Source organism: Mugil cephalus, chromosome 1 (assembly GCF_022458985.1).
Source record: "Mugil cephalus isolate CIBA_MC_2020 chromosome 1, CIBA_Mcephalus_1.1, whole genome shotgun sequence".
In the NCBI taxonomy this organism is placed as follows: Eukaryota; Metazoa; Chordata; class Actinopteri; order Mugiliformes; family Mugilidae; genus Mugil; species Mugil cephalus.
The window spans coordinates 5,598,651-5,612,044 of record NC_061770.1 but is presented as its reverse complement, the minus strand read 5'-3'; the positions used below and the strand labels follow the sequence as shown (position 1 = coordinate 5,612,044).

Below are 13,394 nucleotides of genomic sequence, written 5' to 3'. Positions count from 1 at the left end.
AAACTACAATGACATGATTAACATCTCACACATAACATGAAAAAATAAATATATTGCCAGTTGGTGTGTGTGAGGGCGAATGGTTGTTTGTCTCTGTGTTAGCCCTGCGATAGGCTGGTGCCTGTCCAGGGTGTACCCCGTCTCTCACCCAATGCCAGCTGGGATAGGCTCCAGCAACCGCCGCGACCCTAGTGAGGATCAAGCGGTATGGAAGATGAGATGAGATATTGTCAGTTGAACATTTTGGAAAATCTGAGGAGTTCATAAAGTCAGGGAGTTTCTCTGGACAGAGAATACACTTGCTGTTTCGAGTTTATGTGTGTCACTGGTGTTCAAGTCAAGAGTTAGACTCAGAGAATTCAGTTAAATGTAACTTTAGAATAACTTAAATAATGTTGTAATAATGTAAATAACGTCGTTCAACTCCATGCAGGAGAGACTGCATGGAGCTTTAAGTAATGAAGAAGGATTTAAATAAAACGTTGGATCAAAATGGACACTTTGTTTTTTGTTTTTTTATCTCTGTGGTAGAAACAAAGACATGGAAGGAGTGTAGAGCTGAGTGAGTGTTGTTTGTAGAGGAGGAACTCCTCATTTAGAGAAGTGACAAGTTCCTGGTTTGCTAGTGAAGAAAGAAGAGAAGCGTTCTGAAGAAACTTTCACAAAAAAAAACAACTGGTTAATGCAGTCAGATTAGGACTGCAGCGTTCAGCCTCAAGATGAAAGTCAGAAACACTTGGATATTCTTCTTCTTCTTTTTCCTTGGTGAGTTCATTCACTTTTCATTCAACTTGTGAAATGTTCTATGTTCTCAACTGAACTGAAACATTCATTGAGAGTTTATTGTCAGTTTTCTTGTTAATATGTTTTAACGGGGAGCTCTGTTTCCATGTCTCTGATATGTTGGTTTCTGTGGTTTGTGGCTTTCAAAAAGACATAAAATATGTTTAGAGTAAATCATAAAGTTTCTCCTAGTGCACAGAGAGTGGATGCCTTTTGTAACCTGCAGGTTAACTGAACTAGAAGCTGTTGAGGGAACAAACTGTCGTTAGAAACAGGAAAAAAAAAAACAACTCAAGCAGGAAAGAAACAGGTCAAGGAGTAAGTAACCAATGAATGTGCTGGGATTATTTAAATAAATAACGTAAAATAAATGGTCATGAAAGTGTCTTCCTAGAAATTAATCTCTGATTGTTGATATTTTCAACAGCTCTGCAGGATGGAAACACTGGTCTTGTTAATGGAAGAATCTATACAGGAAAAGAAGGAGGAAACATCACAGTTGGATGTTCATTTACATTTTCTGGAGGCAGGAGGTTGTTCTGTAGGAATAAATGTGAAGAAGGAAACATTCTCATTGACACAACTGAGGACAAAGCTCAGAGAGACAGATACAGCATTAAATATATAAACACAGGTGTCCTATCGAACACTCTGTATGTGAGCATCACACAGCTGAACAAGTCTGACTCAGGATGGTACAGGTGTTCTTTGGAGAGGTCTTTCAGTCCAGATTCATCTGAGGATTTTGAGATCACTGTCACAGAAGGTGTGTTTCTACTGAAAGTCATGAAAATGTTCCTTCATGTTCTGTTTCACCTGTGTCTTGTCAGCCCTCAGCCCTCGTATGTATTTATATCCCTGCCTTCCCTTTGTTCCCTGTCGTGTGTCATTGTGTTGTGTCACCTACCTGTGTTACGTTCATGTGTTCCTGCTTGTGTTGCCTCCTGGCCTCGTTCTTATCCTGTGAGTTTTCAAGTCATGTTTCAGTAGTTTATGTTGAGTTCTGGATTATTTGCTGTCTGCAGGGCTTTTTGTTTCCTTTTTGTTCATTAAATACCTTTATTTGGAATCCTCTGTCTCGTTGTTTGTCCTGTATTTGGGTCATCCCATTTAAAGACCCACACTAAATCCAATGGTTGATGGTGCGGATGGTTTTATATTTGTTTGTTCTTTCCAAAGCTCCTTGGGCTGCATTTTCAGTTGTATGAAAGCTGCTATATAAATAAAGTTTGATTAGATTTATAGCTAAGCTAGTGCATATTTTCATCAGTTCTGTTGTGTACTGATACTCATATGCAGACACATAGTTTTATAGTTGAGTGTTATTGATATCGCTATCAGTCTGAAGCTTCGGCCACTTCACATGCAACATTAACTCCTGAACCTTTTTCAACATCAGCATTTCTCTCATCAGTCTCCAGTTCACCAAAACCAACATCATCATCATCCTCCTCCTCTGGAGCCACAGGGCAGCATGAGGCATCACCTACAGGTTCAGTTACATTTTCTATGTGTAGATGTGTGAATCCATTTATATCTATGTGTATTTGTCAGTGAGTCCCAGTGACTCATGAACAGCAGTGGAAGAAGTGATCTGATATTTTAATCAAGTCAAAGCAGCAAAAGTATAATAATGAACTTTAATTCATGTAAAAGAAAAGTTAAAGTACTGAAGTAATAGTAAATATAATGTATTATTGTTTTATCTGTGACGTTACACATGTCATGGAGTAAACACGACTGTATTTCCCTCTGAACTGTAGTGAAGTTACAGAAAAGTTGAATTGTTGCTTTGCAGAGTGAGAGGTGACTTCCTCAGTCACTAAGTGACAGATATTTTTTTAGATGCCCTTCCTGTCCATGATACTATTTATTCAAGAGTCAGTGCATGTCTAACCAAAGCTAAACAACATGTCACATCAGTTGTGATTATCTGTAGCTCTACTCAGAACCAGGAGGTTTCTAAACTCCTTCTCTCCTGGTTTTAGGACACCTGGTGTTTTACAGTAAAATAATTTGATGTCAGCTAAATGTTTGTGTGTATACTGTATATACTGTATGTATGTTGATGAATGTGGAGGATTGTTTGAGTAAAGCTCCAATGTTTCTGTTCTACTGTTCAGATCTGATCCTTTACGTGGCTCTGACTCTAGTCTTCATGATCATCATATTATCTGTGGCTTTGATGATTTTCTGTAAGTGGAGGAGGACCACGAAACCAAAAGGTGAGGTTACAACTATCACTTGAGAGGACGATACTTTAACTGACATTAACTTCAATGTAATAATGGATGGCATCCATAAAAAATACACAAACAAGAGAACTCTCATGTTCATATTAACAATCAGTTCAGTTCAAGATCAAAGAACTGAACTTCCTGATACATTTTACACCTAAAATGGTAGTGAACAACATGGACTGCATGAAGTGTCACATTTCTCTGATGTATATGAAGTGTTTTGACACGTGACACCTTTAATTATCAGTGTAGTGTCTAGTTCTAGCAGGTTATCTCGTTAGATTAAAGACACTTATCTAGCTGCTACTGACAGAACGACTAGAAATACACTTGATGCTGTTTGTTTCCTCTGAGGAACTAGATATATATCATTCAGTTTTCACTCTGCAGTCCCACCGCTGCTCGTTTCACCTTTTCTTATTCATTACATTAAGTCAGTAAACAGTAAATACAAAGATCAACAGGACTGTACAGTACATCACCTTATTTTCTGAAGCATGTTTTTCAGGGTCTCCCATAGAATCAGTCCACACTGACGTCACAAGGGTGAGTCTGAGTCAGATATTAGAGGTTCATTGTGTTGGTGAAACCAGCAGATTTTAACAAAACATACTTCTGTTCCTCCTCCTGCAGACCGACCAGCTGTATGAGGAGATCAGAGAGGACAAACGGAGCAGTTCACCTCCTGAGGGAATATCTACAGTCTACACCTGCGCTAAATACGTCAAACCAAACGGAGCTGAAAGCTCAGATGACTACAGCCTCATCCAGAGTCCTCAGGAGAGAGTCAGTAGAACTGTGGTACAGTTTCAGCTCAGAGCTCAAAAAACATCTTTAGACAAAAAACAAGAAATAAAAACCACACTGAAGAGTTTCTAAATGAGGAATAACATGGAGACTCCAACAGAGTGAACATACTATGATTGTAGTTTTGCTTTACTTACAGTCTAACATACTGTATGTGCAGATATCAATGCATCTGTAATAAAACCACCTACATTCAAACTCTGTGCTAACAAATATGTAAGACGTTCATACTACTGCAGTATCTCTGCCAGCCAACCAGTACTAATGCTCAGAAATGTATTAGCTACACCTAAATTAAAACTAATACATTATAATCCAACAGTCTTTCAGTAAATCCTCCACTCATGAGCATTAAGATCAGTTTTTGTGGAAACAGTTTTTGAGGAATGTCCAACTTTAGAACCATTTCAGAGGATGTAGTTTGTGGTGATGTTGAACAGTGTTACAAGTATTCATGTTATTGTGTCTCCATCATCTATATAAACAAAGGCAGGCTGAATAAACTGAGTATTATTTCAGTTTATTTTAAAATGAGTAGCCTCTATACATTATTAGAGTATTAAAATCTAAAGCTTGGTCTCCTTCTTTTCTCCAGGATGAAGACGACTCCAGTAAACTCAATTACTCTGAAGTGGATTTTTCCAACGTTGCTGTCAAGTCACACAACAGTGCACTGGTTGATAATGTAATTTACTCTGCACCTCAGACAGAGACCAACTCTACCAACCACGCCATGGGTGCTTCACCTCCTCTGTACTCCACTCTACAGCAGTAGTGCTGTTATCTCAGTGGTCAACAGGTCAACTCATTTCACACAAAAGTCACTTTTTATCTGTGGTGAGGACTCCTGAACAGTTAGCTTCAGGTTCAAGCTGTTTTATTGAGGCTTTTAGTTTAGATTAAGGATCATTCTGCTTATTTCTAACTTTCCCGTTAATAGAACTACAACTGGCTCCTGATAATTGTTTACACAATAACAGGGACATAACAGAGTATATTGGTCCAAACCAGGGGGTCAGTCTAACCAGACTAAAGCCAGCATGTCATTGGTTTAATACTCAGATCAGTAGAGACACAGTCGATACATTAATGGTAAATATGCCAGATTGAAATAAACTGTAATATTTTAGTTACCTGCTGTTGTAGTTGGTCATTTTAGTTAAGCTAAATGTTTTTATTCAGAGGTATTGTAAAGTGCTTTGGACAAATATTCAAAGATTTCTTTGTGTTATCGTGTTCGTTATTCTGGATGATCCAAGGATGTTGCAGTGTAATTTTAAAGTCTGTGATGTGCTAAAAAGAAGATACATGAATAAGATTCATGCTGAATGACTTTGACGTCATGTTTGATCATAAGGTTGTATTGATTATGATAGTTTGATCATGTTTGATTGTAGGTTTATGATTGAATTACAATGATATGTCCGATCATAATGTCATTAGCTTGATTACAACATGATGTTTGATATGATGGGTCTTCACCAGGCAGAACACAAAGGGAGAGCACTGGAACCAAAAGCATATCTACTGTATTCCTCACAAGAGCACATGTGTATGTAGGAGATAGTTGTGCTTATCACACTTGGTAAAGTTATTTTAAAGAATAATGAGCTTAAGAGTGGACTAGAAGATAAGGGAGTAAAATGGACGGGAGTAACTTTGTGAAATTGGGAGCCTAGGGAAATTTCAAATCTACTGATGTAACTGCAGGTGTTTGAATCTGAGGGAAAAAATAGAAAAGGTATTTGGAGTAGATCACGATGCTCCAGAGCCATGTGGCACATCTGGCATCTAACGCCACATGGCTCATCAACAGTGATGAAGACAATTTCTAAGGGTATGACTGGTTAAAATAAGGGGCTGGTGAGGATTTGCCCCATGTAGGGGATGGACAAGGGTGTAACTTGTGACGTCCAAAAGGTATAAAAGATGAGGACAGCAGCCCTCGCACCTTAGAGTGGGGTCGTAGTGACCATTTTTTGACCTGTGATGCTGCTTTCCTTTTTTGCCGGCAATAAAGATCAGTCTGATGCTCTGGACTTAGACTCCTGATGATTTTTTTAAGACTCCAAAGAGAAGTCATCTTCAGGCTGAATTGAACATCTTTCAAAGACTAAGTTTTACAAGGGTCTCCTGTTTCAGAATAATTTGATACAACAACGTCACTGGAACAGTTTTCACTGAGAAATGTTTTCTAAGAAAATAATTTAAGCTGCTGTTTGATATGAACCTCAGTTCTTTCTCTGTTCACTGCAAAAAAACAAACAAAAAAACAAATTTGGAGAAGTCAAAGAAATACATCTTATATTTTGGTCAGAGACAAGAACTTTGTGCTTATTTTAAGAATATTTTTGATGCAAAAAAAGCTTAACCGACTCTTAACTCTTTCAAATCATAGCTGGTGTAACATTTTAACAGCTTTATTTCATTTTTTTTATATATGTTTTTATGTTTCACCATGTTTACTGTTGCTGTTCAGAAATACTTTATTGTCATTCTCCTCATGAAACATGAAGCCAGCTTACAGTGATGTGATCTCACTTCCAGGGCACCATAAAGCTTCTGATTGGTCTCCTGCACTGAGAGACAGGAAGAGGTCACACTCTGGTTAAAAAGAAGTATTTATGTGTTGTATATGTATAGCTTTAATATATTAACAGCAAAGATGAGCACTTGTCTTGCAGTAAACATATTTATATTTTATATTGCTGTAAAAACCATCAACAAAATATGATTTAAAAAAATCCATATTTTGAAAATAAACTTGATATTTAATTTGTCACTGGCAGTTTTAACAGTATATGACATTAAAGTCTGTTTTGGTCTTTACAGATGATTCCTCCACTAATAACATTATGCAGAATGAATTTCTACATCATCCCCGTCTTTCAGTGACATTAAGTCTTAAAGTTAAGCAGTTTATAGCCTGGTCGTCTTCAGTGACAGGTGGATTTCCTCCCAGGTTGCCAGCTGTCTGTCTCAGCTCCACTCACGCTCCAATTATTCTCCTCCTCTTTGATCATTTTTGAATCAGATGAAAAATCTGATGAAAAACAACTCATATCAATTAAATCTCAAGCATGCATGAATGTAAGTGGCTGGAGTTAGTGGATACATCATCACTTAGGGAATTAAAATATCGTCTGGTCAATTTTACTCAGTTACCAGAACCTGAAACCAGTTCAATGACGCAGAAATATCAGTTTAGACTGCACACAATATTAAGTTGATCTTAGTACCTAAAATATTGAGTCAACTGAACCCATCAAATATTGTTTGTTACTTAAACGTTTGATCTAAATCAATAAATTTAGTTTTTTTGTACAGTGCGACAATGCATTTAATTAAGTGGTTGAAACACATCCTCTGAATTATTTTTTTAGAGTGCCCTCTAAAAAAGAAATCTTTTGGCTCAACAAAGAAAATCAACGCAACAATTTCCATTAGTCTTTTTGAGTTCTCATGAAATTACTTTTAACCAACAGACTATATTGAGTTTGGGGAATTACCTTTTCTTCTTAAATCAGCAGTGTTTTTGATTATGAATCAGTCAAGATGGACAACGTAGCCTGTTCATTGTCATTGTATTTATTGTCAGTCATAAGCTAATGGACGGCAGTAGTTCAGGAGGTAGAGCGGTCGTCCGATAACCAAAAGGATACTGGAGGTTCAGCTCCACCCTATCCTATTGCATATTGGCAGTCAGACAGGGTGTGACCGTACTATATAAAACGGATGCATTATTATTAATGATAATGAAAATATCTAATTGGAACAACTTAATTTTAAAATGCAGGTCAACTTCAAAAACTATGTTCATAACTTTAATTATTAAGAAATAACACCTTAAGATTTCTTTTAAATAATATGAACAAACTATTTGGAACAACTTCATTTTTATGAGTTATCAACTTAAAAATTATTTTTTATGTTAGCAAATATTAAGCAGGTCATAATTAAAAATGCTGTTGATTGTAGAAGAAAAGATAATCCCTGTAACTCAATAGTCTGTTGCTTAAAAATAATTTCATGAGAAGTTGTTGGAACTCAAAAAGACTAATGGAAAATGTTGCATTGATTTTCTCTGTTGATTTCCTATTGTAGAGTGACCATTTGAATCATTGCTCAATTCTTTGCTGGTGTCTTTGTACTGTGAATAGTAATGACTTCTGTGCCTCAACAACACTGTTCCAGATTACTGTATGTCTTATTTATCTGAATTTTGATCAGAGCTGCAGCATTGTCTCATGTAATTAGTGCGCAACAATATTTGTTAGTTGTGGAACAAAAGAAAAAAAAGGTCAGAAATTGCACTAATCATGGTGTACACAGGTCAACAGCGACATCTACTGGGGGACATCTTTAGGAAACTATAGGTGATGTTACAGAGGTTCATCCATCTACATACTGTCATCAGTCAGTGGGTCTGACCCTGTGTTAATGTGGTGTTCCTAATAATAATGCTCATCAGTGTTTTTCATTTCAAATTCAGAAAATATAAAAATTAAATGCAGTAGCGAATTAGATTCACATACCAGTAACCTCAGCAGAAGAGTTTTCATTCTGACTGAATAAAAATATGAAACCAGCTGTTCATTGACTCAAATGTGCCGAGGTAAATAAGTTTTGGGAAACATAGTTTATCTAAATATTGTCGTGGTTGTTCCATTGACAGTTTAGAATGAAGACAAATAGAGTTGATTATGATGAAGGTATGAATGTACATGAGTCAGTTGTAGAGTTTCCTTAAAGAGAAAATCAGGAAATTTCATGATGTCAGTGATGATGTTTTTTTCTGCTGCATGTTTGAATTTTGACTTCCGTCCATTTGTGATTAAGAAATAAGAGATTAGTCCAATGTTGTACAGTTTTCATTTTTTTATACTTTTATTTTTACACTTATTTAAGTGCTTTGTTTTGTACCAATAAGCAAAGAGACCGGAGTCAAATTCCTTCTATGTGTGATGGGTAGAGCTCCCCCTCCCTTCTCTGCCTGTTCGGCCACTCCCCCTAAAATCAGTGATTCCCAACAGGTGAGGCTATTGCCTCCTATTTCTATTTAAATGTAGCTGCAGCCAGTGGTAGATGTACGCCTCGTGTTCTCCTGGCCCTGCATTTGCTCCATGATGACAATACCTAGTCAAGGTGTGCTCTTTGTTTTTCTGTTAAACATACTTCTGCCCTTGTCTATGAGTTTGGGGACCTCTCTTACTTTTAATGGCATCACCAGGTCTCACACAGAGTTGAAATTGTCATTATACGCCGACGACCTGTTACTATATGTCACAGATCCAGTTAGCGCCTGCCCTTCTATTGTTTATTTTTTTCATAGATTCTCTGCCAAGCCCTCTGGTCTTACCCGCAACCCGGTGGTTAACGCCATGCTCAAGATATGGTTTCAGTTTAGGAAACAGTTTGAATTTACTGCCCCCACAGTTTGTTAAAAAACTCTGTGTTTAAACCCACGTTTACTGATCCCACTTTGTCCTTATGGCATGACAAGGGACTGAAATGTTTTGAGGACTTTTATAGGGTAGGTATTTTTTGTTCTTTAGCTGACCTAGCTACTGAATTCAATCTTCCACCCTCCCATCTCTTTAGATATTTCCAGGTGAGGAACTGTGCAAAATCCTTATTTACCAACTTCCCCCACCTCCCACCCAAGCAGCCATGGGGTGAACTTTTGTTATTTAATCCCTTGCAAAGGTCTTTGATCTCAAAGGTTTACACTTCTATACAATCATATGATGAACATTTACCTACCAAGACAAGGGAGAATTGGGAGCGTGAGTTGGGGTTGGTCTTTGATGAAGAGTGGTGGGAGTCTGCGCTGAAGGTCGTTCACAAAACCTCTATTTGTGCCCGCCTGACCTTGATACAGTTTAAAGTTGTATTTAGATGTCATTATTCAAAGACAAAGTTGGCACAGATTTTCCCAGATATGGTGGATGTCTGTGATAGATGTGGAGGCTCACCCTGTAATCTTACACATATGTTTTTCTCTTGCCCAGCTCTGTCAAACTTTTGGCAAATTTACTTCAACACCATGTCTAAAGTACTCTCAAGAACAATTCCCATTTCACCTCACATAGGCATTTTTGGTCTTCTGGAAGACTATACTCTATAATCTACTAAAGAATTGGAAGTGATAGCTTTTACTTCACTAATTGCTAAGCGCCACCTCCTTCTGAATTGGAAATCTACAACAGCTCCCTCCAGTACGCAATGGATTAAAGAGGCTATGTCCTTTTTGAAAGTCGAGAAAATTAGATGTTCAAGAAGGGGGATTGTGAGCAAATTCTACAACAAGTGGCAACCGCTTATAAACTTCTTTGCAACAATGTTACCCCCCTAATCCCCAATATTTCCAGTTTAACTATGTTGAGCAATACAGTCTGAATGAGTTTTTGGTTGTTGTAGTTTCTTGTTTTCATCAGCAGGGCGCGCAATTTCACTCACATAAGCACTAGTCGCGCTCTTAGCTACCGTGTTTGTTCTGCTGGGTTGTTTGTTTTTTCTTGCACTGATGCCGACGAGAGCAGACGCACTACGGCTGAGAGAGAGCATGTTAATGTTAAAAACTCGATGAAACGTGATTAAAACTTTATTTCATTTTTGAGTAAATTGTTTTTGGGTGCTGGACAACACTGTGTCATCGTGTTTTGTGAGAAGAAAAACTCCGGTGAGTAACCATTAGCGATTAGCATAGCATGCTAGCAGCTGTCGATGATGGCTAATTGCTCACTTATTTTATGGAAAAGGTATCTTTGTTATGTATTGTTATGCTTTGGAGACTATGTTTAAAACCAACCGGAGACCGATGAATGTATATGTGTGAATTGAGGATGTGTCTCATGGTATTTTTGTGGAAAATTGTCTGTGTTAATCAAACTATTGCTATATGCTAGTTAATGCTATATAGTTAAATGAGCTGATCTCATGAGCTAAAACACGCACCCGTGTGCATTTTTGAGTTATTGAGAGACAGTAATTCAATTAATCATTCTCAAACATGATTTGAATGTGATTTAATTCATAAATTTGTACACCATGCGGTGGGAAAAGCTAAAAAAAAATGCAATCTGCAAAGGTCAATGTGAATGGTTCACGTTCGTTGCTTTAAGATTAAAAGAAAAAGAGAATAGATACTGCGCAGTTGATTAAGATAAATGTATAAAGAGAGATAAAGAGATTAACCACATATTTAAAAAAAAACTGCTGCTCTATGCAGGTTGTTGTTTTGTATGAGTGGATTGTGATGGAGCCAGAGCCCGGACCAGAGGGACGTGGAGCAGTAAACCTGCTTACATGCGTGGAGGGTGTAACGTCGGAGGCAGATTCATCGCGCATCTGGAGCTCATCTACCACATCATACAGATGAGAAACAAAACCACACTACCCGGGTAGATGAACAGATACATAAACAAATACACAACCATACATTGAAGGACTGCCGCACATACTTACATTGAATATGAACGCACTGAGGACACGGACTAATTTGGACTGTTGACTTTATTGAACTTTGTTGGTTTATTATTTTGGGCCCATTTTTTCCTATTTTATTTGCACTTTGAACAGAATTATTTATTTTTTTATACATGCTGTGAAACTGTTGGGTTGTTGGTTACAACTGAGGTTGTTAAGTAGGTTGATTTCTGGGGGTTGATAAAGAAATAAATTCAGTCGTTAGCTGAACTATTTTGAGTGAAACTGAAGAGTGGCTTCCTGCCAACAAATATTTTTTTGTCACTGTTCGCAAACTGTTGTCCATGTCACATATATCCTCCTTGAACGAAACTATACCTTCTGATTTGGCCTAAATTGAAAGTACATGATAGTCCCCTTAGTTCATGTACAGTAGACAGTGTTACATAAAGCTGTATTCAAACATGTTTAATGCTGATGCCAACATGCCATGTAAGTGCCTTTGCTACCTTTGTATGCACTTTAATAACAATATGAAACAAAAACATACTTCTGGCACATGCACTTAGTACTTCCCTTGCTTCTGTTTAGGTGAAAGACTGACCATTAAAGGGACTAATCACTGCGCTCCCTCCCCCGTCTGTGCAGCACTATGTATAATGTTCAACCCTCAGGAACGGAGAAGTGATGTTGGCTCCTGGTGTAGCTGAGCTCTAGTCACTGCTGTTGTTGTCCCTTTCAAAAACCATATTTTGTGCACTATTGGTTACCTTGTTTCATTTAGTGTTTTGATTATAATTTGTGTTAAGGGAGATTTGTTTTCTCCCCAGGCCAGTTACTCGGGTTAGTTCTCTTGGTTCCTTTCTTCTTGTTTTCTTTCTGTGAATGAACTTTGAGTTAATTCTATTCTGGGGTTCTGTCAGTGCCAGTACAGGTGGGCTGGTCATAGGTGTGCAGGTGGTGGCTCACTGGGGGGAGGGTTTCCTCATTTTGGTTTTATTTGCATGTTTAATATTTGTTGTGCCCTAATTTGTGTCTTTTCTTTTGCAGCATGTTTGGATTGCTGCTGCTGCTGCTGGTGGTGGTGGCCCCTCTCCCCTTCACTCCCCCACCCCTGTAGGCCTCTCTGACAGTCACCCTGTACTGGTAAATGTTTCAGTGTAGTGACATTTTAGCATATAGAAATACTTTTACAATAATATGGCTTTATTGTTAAGCTAAGTCCTCCTACTATTTAACTGATGTGAGATTTACTTACGTAAATAAAAACTGAAAATTGTTCAATACTAGAAATTCACCTCTCTGCTCCTCTTTTCCTCTTAAAACATAAGAACTTGTATTCAGTGTGGTATTCTCTGTGTGGAAGTCCCAGAGTGGCGTTGTTGCATTGTCAGAGGTGTATAGCTATAACTGTAATAAAGCTGGTTCTGTTTCTGACTCTGAAATACAGCCTCAACATCTGTGTGTTCACTTGACTGGAAGCTCCACTGTGTTGAGAGCTTATATGTGGCACTACAGCTGAACTATGTTCACAGAGTAGATATGGACGTGATGGTTGGTAGAAATACACTATATTGCTGAATTCAGGTTCTCTAATCACTTCCATGACCACATGTGTATAAAATCAAGCACCTAGTCTCACAGACTGCTTCTACAAGTATTTGTGAAAGAATGTGTCTCTCAGGAGCTCAGTGAATTCCAGCGTGGTACCAGTGATAGGATGCCACCTGTGCAACAAGTCTAGTCGTGAAATTTCCTCACTACTAAATATTCCACAGTCAAGTGTCAGTGGTTTTATAACAAAGTGGAAGTGATTGGGAACAACAGGAACTGAGCCATGAAGTGTCAGACCACATAAATGACAGAGTGGGGTCAGTGGATACACAGAGGTCACCAGAGTTTCATGGGATGTTTTTATTTTCTAGTTCCAGTGAAATGAACTCTGAATACTGTAGCATACCAAGACATTTTGAACAACTACATGCTCCCATCTTTATGGGAACAGTTTGGGGATGACTCCTTCTTGTTACAACATGACTGTGCACCAGTTCACAAAGTAAGGTCCATAAAGACATGGAGAGTGAGTTTGGTGTGGAAGAACTTGACCAGCCTGCACAGAGTCCTGACCTCAACCTC

General features: G+C 38.0%; 1 protein-coding gene and 1 long non-coding RNA gene across 7 annotated transcripts; both read left to right on the top strand.

Annotated features, from left to right (window-relative positions):
* The first annotated feature begins 652 nt into the window (after positions 1 to 652).
* On the top strand, positions 653 to 6,053 carry LOC125006423. Of its 6 annotated transcripts, none has more exons than XM_047582482.1 (7): positions 653 to 765; positions 1,211 to 1,549; positions 2,198 to 2,275; positions 2,907 to 3,008; positions 3,520 to 3,569; positions 3,657 to 3,824; positions 4,426 to 6,053. In XM_047582482.1, exons 1-7 carry the CDS (start codon positions 720 to 722, stop codon positions 4,603 to 4,605), a joined length of 963 nt encoding a protein of 320 aa, XP_047438438.1. In that variant the 5' UTR covers positions 653 to 719; the 3' UTR covers positions 4,606 to 6,053. The 6 variants fall into 6 exon arrangements, with proteins under 6 accessions (XP_047438438.1, XP_047438419.1, XP_047438429.1 ...); XM_047582463.1 differs by having other exon boundaries at positions 2,198 to 2,281; XM_047582473.1 differs by having other exon boundaries at positions 2,183 to 2,275; positions 3,532 to 3,569.
* A 4,170-nt stretch (positions 6,054 to 10,223) lies between these two features.
* LOC125006469 lies at positions 10,224 to 12,697 on the top strand. Its single transcript, XR_007112583.1, has 3 exons — positions 10,224 to 10,512; positions 11,062 to 11,233; positions 12,309 to 12,697. It is a non-coding gene; the product is annotated as an uncharacterized LOC125006469 (long non-coding RNA).
* Positions 12,698 to 13,394: the final 697 nt, after the last annotated feature.